The sequence below is a fragment of the Saccopteryx leptura genome, chromosome 7, assembly GCF_036850995.1.
Source record: "Saccopteryx leptura isolate mSacLep1 chromosome 7, mSacLep1_pri_phased_curated, whole genome shotgun sequence".
In the NCBI taxonomy this organism is placed as follows: domain Eukaryota; kingdom Metazoa; phylum Chordata; class Mammalia; order Chiroptera; family Emballonuridae; genus Saccopteryx; species Saccopteryx leptura.
Genome location: NC_089509.1, coordinates 9,366,751 through 9,375,669, shown reverse-complemented (window position 1 = coordinate 9,375,669; position 8,919 = coordinate 9,366,751). Strand labels below are relative to the sequence as shown.

General features: G+C 41.9%; 1 protein-coding gene across 1 annotated transcript in view; it reads left to right on the top strand.

The window, feature by feature from the left end:
• The first annotated feature begins 3,513 nt into the window (after positions 1–3,513).
• Positions 3,514–8,919, top strand: part of MARCO (macrophage receptor with collagenous structure) — a 38,573-nt gene continuing 33,167 nt past the window's right edge. Inside the window, exon 1 of the mRNA XM_066345190.1 lies at positions 3,514–3,683. Coding sequence (XP_066201287.1) covers positions 3,650–3,683 — 34 coding nt within the window. The 5' untranslated portion in view covers positions 3,514–3,649. The remainder of the gene's footprint in view (positions 3,684–8,919) is intronic.

Sequence of the window (8,919 nt, the reverse complement as noted above, 5' to 3'; positions counted from 1 at the left end):
AGCTAACGACCTTTGAGTTTTAAACCTGGGTCCTCAGCATCCCAGGCTGACGCTCTATTCACTATGCCACTGCCTGGTCAGGCAATAAATGGAATTTTAATATCTGTCTCCTACACGTTGTCTTTAGGACAAGTTCCTCTTCTATTGTCTTTGTTGGTGAGCTCAGACAGACAACAGATGGTGGGGCAAATGGCCGGACAGCTAATGAGGTGTGACAGGGACTTAGGGACAGCTGGCTGCAGGGTTTTGTTTGTTTTGAACATTAAGGTTTGTGTCAGTGGATTTTTTATCATGTAGCAACCTGGTTGCCCCAACTTTAACCTGAAATGGGGTTACTCAGGAGTTCTTAGTGACCTTCCAGGTGGCCCATCAACTAAACTAATTTAGGACCCACTAGTTCATAAAGAGTCAAGTTCTGCAGAGGCCACATTTGCCTGGGACTCCAGCCCCAGAACTCCTGTCTATTAAAGCACTGTGAATCCCTTGGCTATCACTTTGGAGAATGTCAGAGACTGATATCTCTACATTGGAGCCACTCTGAACACACATTTACATTCACCAGCTCAATTAGATGCAATCTTCTAGAAAAATAAAGCCCACGCCTGCATTTCTTGAACAACATTGTCCCCAAATGCAAGTCAACCACTTAATCTGATGCTCGAGAGAAGTAAGCCTGTGTTCTTGAAGATAAAAGTGTCTGAGTGGGCCTTGGGAAGAGATGGCACCAATTTTCCAAATTGTGTGTTTTGTACTCTATGGGAGATTTAAGGGATTTTAAAGGTTGACATAGACAATGCAGGAGTTTCGCATTATGATGAGCAGCTTCATAGCAGATGCTATTCCACTGAGAGCCCTTTCATTTACAGACGTGTTCATACTTCTGTTATTTTGTTTTATCCTCACACCAACCCTGTGGGCAGACAGGGCAACTATTGTATTTCCTTTTGTAAATGGAGATGCAGACGCACAGAGTAATGAGTGGGGCTGGAACCAGGTGAGTGAGTGACCAGTCATCTGCAAGGGCAGCATGGGATCCTATCTTTATTTAAAATGTTCATGATGAGCTTTTTTCATTAATTTTAAATTATTGTGTTCAAATATTATTTACCTTGTTTCCTGAATCCTTTGCACCCCAGGCTAATGCCTCAGTTGCTTCACTCTAGCCCTGGCCCTGCATGCTGGATGCACTAGCTTGAATCCTATGAAGTGGCCATTTATCGCATGTCGAGAGGGTGAATATCAGTTATTTTTTATGGATCAACCTACTGGGGCTTCCTGGGATGGAATCCTGAGGGCCCACATGGGTCTTGGTGCTGCAGGGACCACTTGCTATTCCATGCAGGATCCTCAGCCCAGCTGTCCTAGGGAGGGCTGCTATTAAAACCAGAGCCGCAGGCTGGAGGTGGGGACTGGTGTGCGTGTTTTCAAGAAGCCCCTCTGGTGCAAACTTCTGAGTTCCAGCTCTGGATTAAACTGGGTGTAGAAGTGGGGCTTCTGAATTTGAATTCTGGGATGTCACATTCTAACCACAAGATCTGAGGCAAGGTACAAGTTGTTGTGAGGATTAAGGAATGAATGCAAAGCCCAGCCCAGTGCCTGGCACCTGATAAATCCTGAATCACAGTTAATGGCTCTACAAGCTATGACTGTGTGCTAGGGTTCAAAGAGTTTGTCAGTCACTGAGGTCACACAGCAAGTTAATGGAAGACTGAATTTAGGTTCCAAGTCTGTCTGGCCCCATAAGCCAGATCCAAAATGTCTATACTTGACATCCACTGAATGCAGCCTCCGAGGATGGTGGCAGTGAGCAATGAGCCTCCAGAGTTTTCCGATGAGCCCCCTTCCCTCCCCCATGAATAAAGATACCCTTGGTCAGAGCTGAGCTGACTATGCAGAAAGAGGAGGCACAGCAACTTAAGCAAAGGGGTTCCTTTGCCCAGGGGATTTCCTTCCGGCAGGGAAACCCCCCCGAAGCCTCCCTACAGTCCACTCACACCCAAAACTTCTGACCTAGTCACTAGCTGCCTTCACTTTTTCACTTTCAATTATCTCCTTTTGACCTTTTCTGCCCTGGTTCTGTCCCTAACCCTCGGTTGGCACCAGAGACTTCTTGGATGATCAAATTGCGGGCACTATTGGGACTCTGCCTTGTGAAGCTTTGCCAGCAACCCCCTTTCCTGAGTTTCTCTTTCCCCTTTGCTGCCACGTCACAGAGCAAAGAGGAGTCAGGCTCCCTGGCCTCAGTGCTGCCCCCGGTCCTCCTCCCCTCCCACACTCCAGTGACCGGAATCCTGCGCTTCCCTGCTGCTCTTGCCATTTCTCCTAACTGCAGGCCCTTCCCTTTCCCTCCAGGAAAGGGATCTGTAGTGATCCCTTTAAACCCAGATTAGATCATGAGTCTTGTGGTATTCCCACCCCTCAGTCCCCCCACTCCAGGCCACTCTGTCCTCTCAGCTACTTCATTCCCACCACACCTAACAGTAACTTTCTGGGTTTCTTTTTTTCAGTTGTACCCACATCCAGTTACTGAACCATGAATTCCTATAAGGCAAAGATGTCCTGTAGGCTCACAGTGTCTCCTGTGATAACTGGGCTGCATTACCTTAGTGCTCATTGTCCACCAGACACCATCTTAGCCACTTTATGTGGCTTAATTAATTTACTATGTATACTTTCCTATTTTACAAATGAGGAAAGTAAGGCACTTAAAGTTTAAGTGACATGCCCACAGTTACGTAGCTGCTATGTAGAGGAGAAATTCGAATCTGGGCTTTCAACTTCTTAGGGTCTGTGTCTTAACCAATGCCCCATACAACGTCCGCAGTAGGGCATGCCCAACACGGGAGACAGAAGGAAGGGGTTTCTTCCCTCAAGTTTCTCAGATCTAACCAGAAAACACATAGGTGCACACAGAGCATGGGCAAACTACAAGAGGAGATATAACTGAATGCTAAAACACATGGCCTGAAGCAGTGTTTCTCCAATGTTAATGTACACATATACCACCTGAGGATATGACTAACCATTCAGTGGGATTTAGTCTATTTGTGGTGGGACCCAAGACTTCACTTCTAACAAGTTTCCAAGTGATGCTGATGCTGCCAGTCCATGTTTGAAAAGCAAGGATGGACCCCAAAAGTAGAAGGAGGTCAGAGGAGGGAGATTTCAGTGTGAGCTGGAGAGGTCCTGGGATAGCGAGCTGGGTCAGGGCTTAGCTAGGGGTGGGGGGAGGTAGAGAAATGGCCTTCCCAGGATTATCCAACTCTCTGCTCTCAGGGGTCTAGGAGCAAGGGGCAATTTCAAGGACTTGTAAGAGAAACCATCTCGACCCGCCTTCACAAGCTGCTGCACTAAGCAGGAGCTCCACGCATGAATAGCCTATTTTTGAGAACTGGCCAGTTCTGATCATGGTAGGAAACATTTTGAAAATTCAGAAGTCAGAGCCAAAAGGAAGTGCTGCATAGTATACAACTAGCTACAGTAGTTAAATGGGAACAATCTTCCCCCGAGTGCTTCCTCAGGAGGGAAGCATTTCTGCTAGCTTCAGGACTTTAACCATTTATAAAGTGTAGTGATAGAATCTCAGGAAATTCTCAAGGAGGAAGAATTCTTAGCTACCACTGGAGAAAGAGCTGCTCTGGACCAATCCATGTCATCTACAATGGAGCCTTTTGAAATCAATGGTAAAGTACTACTACTCCCCAATAATGACACTCCCTGGTGCTGTATGTAGTCTTTCTGTTGGTGATGATGGTAGAGTAGAGATAGAAAGTCTAGGGTTTGCACCATGGACTCTCACTAATACTTTTCTGGAATGCTTCAATCTAGAATTTGTATAATGCTAATAATAGATTCTGTGTTTTTTAGCATAGAGAGGTTTTCTTTTAAAGCTTTACAATTTTTTTCATTTGTATTTAAATATTTTTTCTTTTATTAATGCTAATGCTTATTTTACCCCTTGTATATATAAGCTAATGCCTAGAGTGCCCTTTCTTTGATTAGTGTCTCATTCTGACGCGCAGGTTGTGGGATGAGATCATGAGTCAGAACAAGAGGATGAAAAGAAGCCAAGTGCTTCATGTTAATGCAATTCCTCAGAACTTCTTAAGGCTACTTCTGTTATAACTGACGTGTTGATCAGGGAATGCTTTCTCTGTTTCTCGCTGGCTGAGATACATCTGTAGCTCCATAATCCATTTGTGTGGGTTAAACTCAGATGTAAAAGGTTCAGTCAACTCTGTCATCTGTATTTTTTCCCCTCAGTGTCACACTGGTGACACCTTGTGTAAATCTTCTAGGATTTGTAGCATATAAAGTCATCAGTGAGTGCTTTCCAGAGGGGGGCTCTGATCTCCTATTGTAGAATACCTTCTGCGAACCATCTTCCAAGCAGACCAGCCTTCCTCACTCCAGTCTTTTCTGGGAGACGTATGTTCAGTAACTACTGCAACTCTGTCCGCCGGCCTCAGTCAGGACCCCTCTCATCCAGCATGTGTCTGAGCAGATTGATGGTTGGAATTTAGGGGGGTACAAAGCTGAAAGGTCTGGTGTGCTGCCTTTGGGAGTTTATGGTATGGTAATAGAAAAGGCATGCATGTAAACATCTTTAATAATCGATGGTTGTTCAGCACATCAGGAAATGCAGCATTCTAGATATATGACTTTTAAGATATGAAATGTTCAAAGTTAGCCGATAAAACTTACTTGGCACCTACTACCTCCCAGGCACTGCAGCCAGCATGGAAGAAACAGACAGGAATAAACACGGAGCCTGCAGTCCTGTTGGTATGGGCAGGAGGCTGGCAGGGTGAGCCCAGCAATGGCATAGAGAAAGCTCAGTGGGAATTGAGACCAGGGCAAATTAATATGGACTCTATCTTAAGGGCAGTGGGGAGCTTTGAAGAGGTTCAAGCTGAGCTGAGAGGCATCGGCTTCCATTTAAGATTACTCATTATTATGGAAGGGGGGACAAGCCAGAAAGAGTAATGCTGAGGACAGAGAGGAGCATGGCAGCAAGAGATGAGAGGCAGTGGTTGTAAAAGAAGAAAGGGAGAGTGGTCTGGAGAAATAGTACAAGTCAAATCAGTGGAACTATAATGGTGGGACTCGGCAAGTGGGAGAGATGTAAGGGTCAAGGGTGAAGCTCAGATTTCTGACCTGGGTTGTGGATGTCATTGACTCAGTGTCTAACCAAGAAACAAAATTGCTGTTCCAATTCAGATGGAAGAAATATTTTCCTAAATGCATTTACTCATTTATGAATCCTGTCATCTCATACAAAAATCATGGAACAAATGGAACTTTCTGGATGAGTAATCCTTATGGGACTTCATAACATAGTGGCCCCCTCTAGTGTTACTGAGATGACTAAAATGACTTGTTTCAGCACTAAAGGGCTCCAGGGGTCTTTATTATTGATTTATTTCTGCAAAGCTTGCTTTAGTTTCTCAAAGAAGCTTGATCCCTGAAGTTTTAACAAAACCCCAGGTCTCTCCTCATGAGCTGCTCTCAACCCCATCTCCCACATTGGGAATGGAGTATTTGAACTTGATCAAGAGACTCTGGTGTGTCCTGGGTGTGCTCCCGTCTGGCTGTCTGGCTCGAGTCATCCTGTCACTCTCCTGACATGTCTGGTTTCTCCAGGGGTTCTATCCCCTGATCAGGAAGCTCTTGCAGGCCTATGGACTGTCATCTGTCTGACCTCCCACGAGCTCCTTATTTCAGGCTTCATATCTTTCTTCATGGTTGCTTCTTTCCAGTAATTTTAGTCTCAAGAACTTCATGTATTTATTTATTTATTTATTCATTTTTAATTTTTTATTTGACACAGGACATTGTGTAAGTTTAAGGTGTACATATATTGACATGATACATTTATACTGCGGTGTGATCATCACTATAGCATTAGCTAACACCTCTATCACATCACATAATTGCCAGTTATTTCCTTGTTGAGAGAAGTTAAGATCTAGTCTCAGCAAGTTTGAGGTTTATAATCTAGTTTTGTTGATTATAAATCACTGTACTGTAATAGGTCTTTAGGACTCATTTCTCCATTAGTTGCAAGTATGTATTCCCATCTCCTTCTAGCCCTGTCCTGGTAATTTATATTTATCTGCATCTATCTTTTCTTCATCTTTTCAAAGAACATTTTTCTTGACAGAGAAGACTCCCCCCAATATAAATAGAAAAGTTATGGGTTTTGTGGTGTGGCTTGTTTTAATTAACAGTAAGCATTGGCTTCCAGCTGTGGGCCTCATTGTCCCTTCTTCCTTCTCTTAAGATGATTCTTAAAACTTCCCAACACCTTAACCCTGGAGTCCATTCAGGGTCAGCCTTGCTGAGGTGACCACTGTTTGTTCATGTCATTGATCTGAATTTTTCCTTGTTGTGTCACTACTTCTTATCATTTTTTAAACAGCTGGCTTTATCCTACAGTGTTTTATTTTTTAACTTTTGATTTAGAAATAATCATAGATTTAGAGAAAGTTGCACAAAACAAATGTGCAGGGAAGTCTCTGTGTCCCACATCCAGTTCCCTCAGCAATGACATCTTGCATAGCTGTGGTCCAATTTCACAACCAGGAAATTGATGTTGTACAATCCACAGAGCTTATTTAGATTTCATTAGTTTTACAGGCTCTCATTTGTGTGTGTGAATTCAGTTCTCCACAATTTAACCATATGTGTATATTTGTGTAAGCACCACCCGAATCAAGATGCTGGATGTGCATTCAGTCACCATAGACATCTCTTCATGCTGCTCCTTTTTAGCTGCACCTACTCCTCACCCCCCACCAGTGCTCACTATCCCCCTCCCCCACACAACCACTAGTCAGTTTTCCATTTCTGTGATTTTGTTATTTAAAGAATGTTCTACACACGGAATTTCAGAGTGTGTTTCTTTTTTAGAATTAGCTTTTTTTCCATATAACATAATTTTCTTGAGATCCATCCAAGCTGCTGTGTGTATCAATAGTTAGTTCTTTATATCAATGAGTAATTACTCCATGACATGAATGTACCACAGTTTATTTAACAGTTTACCCATTGAAAAACACTGGGTTGTTTCTAGTTTGGGCCATTACAAAGAAAGCTGCTATGGCTATTTAGTAAAAGTTTTCGTGTGAGCATAAGTTTTTATTTCTCTGGGATGTATGCCCAAAAGTGCAATTGCTGGATTCTAAGTGTATGTTTGGTTTTTCAACAAGCAGCTGATCTATTTTTCCAGGGTAAACATGCCCTTTTACATTCTCACCAGCTGTGTACAACTGAGCCAGTTACTGTGCATTCTTACCAGCAATTGTTGTTATTACTGTTTTAATCTGAGCCATTCTGATAGGTGTATGATAGTAATATCTCAATGTAATTTTAATTTGCATTTTCCTAATGGCTAATGATGTTGAATATATTTTCATGTGCTTGTTTGCCATCTGTATACTCTCTTTGGTGAAATGTCTTCCTGTCTTTTGCCAATGTCTTAATTGGATTAGTTTTTTTCTTTATTTTTTATTTTTGAGAGTTCTTTATACATATATTAAAAATACAAGTCCCTGCTGGATATGTAGTTTTCAAATATTCTCTCCCAGTCTGTAATTTGTCTTTCCATTCTCTTAAACAGAGTTTTTTGCAAAGCAAAATTATTATATTCTATTAAAGTCCAACTTGTCATTTTAGGGGGTGGGGATTGTGGCATCAAGTCAAGGAACTCTTCAAGCCCTTCACACTGAAGATCTTCCCATATGTTTCATTTTAAAAGTTTTCTTTTATAGTTTTACATTTTAAAATTAAGTTTAAGGTTTGTGTGTGTGTGTGTGTGTGTGTGTGTGTGTGTGTGTGTGTGTGTGTGTGTATGTGAGAGAGACAGAAACAGAGAGAGACAGAGAAGCAGAAAGAGAGGAAGGGAGAGAGATGAGAAGCATCAACTCATAGTTGCAGCACCTTAGTTGTTCAGTGATTCCTTCTCATAAGTGCCTTGACCAGGGCGCTCCAGCTGTGCCAGTGACCCCTTGTTCAAGCCAGCAACTTTGGGCTCAAGCCAGCAATATTTGTGCTCCAGTGATCATGAGATCATGTTTGTGATCCCATGCGCAAGCAGGTGACCCGGGTTCAAGAAGGTGAGCCTGTGCTCAAGCTGGATGAGCCCATGCTCAAGCCGGTGACATTGGGGTTCAAACCTGGGTCTTCAGTGTTCCCAATCAACACTCTATCTGATGTGCCACCACCTGGTCAGGCTGTGGCTTTCTTTTGAGTTGATTATTTTTAAAAGATGTGAAGTTTAGGTCAAGGTCCGTTTGTCTGTTTTGTCTATAGCTGTCTAATTGCTCCAACACTTTTTGTTAAAAAGGCTATCCTTCCATTAAATTACTTTTAACTCTCTGTCAAAAATCACATATATATTTGTGTAAGTCTATCTCTCTGTTCTTTATTCTGTTCCATTGACTTATATGTCTATCATCCATCAATACCACACTGTCTGGATTACTGTAAATTTACTTCAAGACTTACTACCAGGTTCTCACATTTTATTTTTGTTTTCAATATTATTTAGCTATTTTATGACTTTGCCTTTCTAATACATTTTAGTATAAGTTTACCTATACCTACAAAAAAAGCATTGCTTGGATTTTAAAGGAGTTATATTACACTTATAAATAGATTTGAGAAGAATTGACATCTTTACTTTGTTTAGTCTTACAATCCATGAACATGGCATGCCTTTGCGTTAATTTAGGTCTTTGATTTTATTTTTTAAATCAAGATTTTGCCACGTTCAGCATATAGATAATGTATATACACTTTGTTAAATTATATCTAAATATTTTATTTTCTTCAGAGTGATTATAAATGCCATTGTGTTTGAACTTTGATTTTTACATATTTGCCCATAGTATGTTGAAATGTGATTAAATAAGAAAG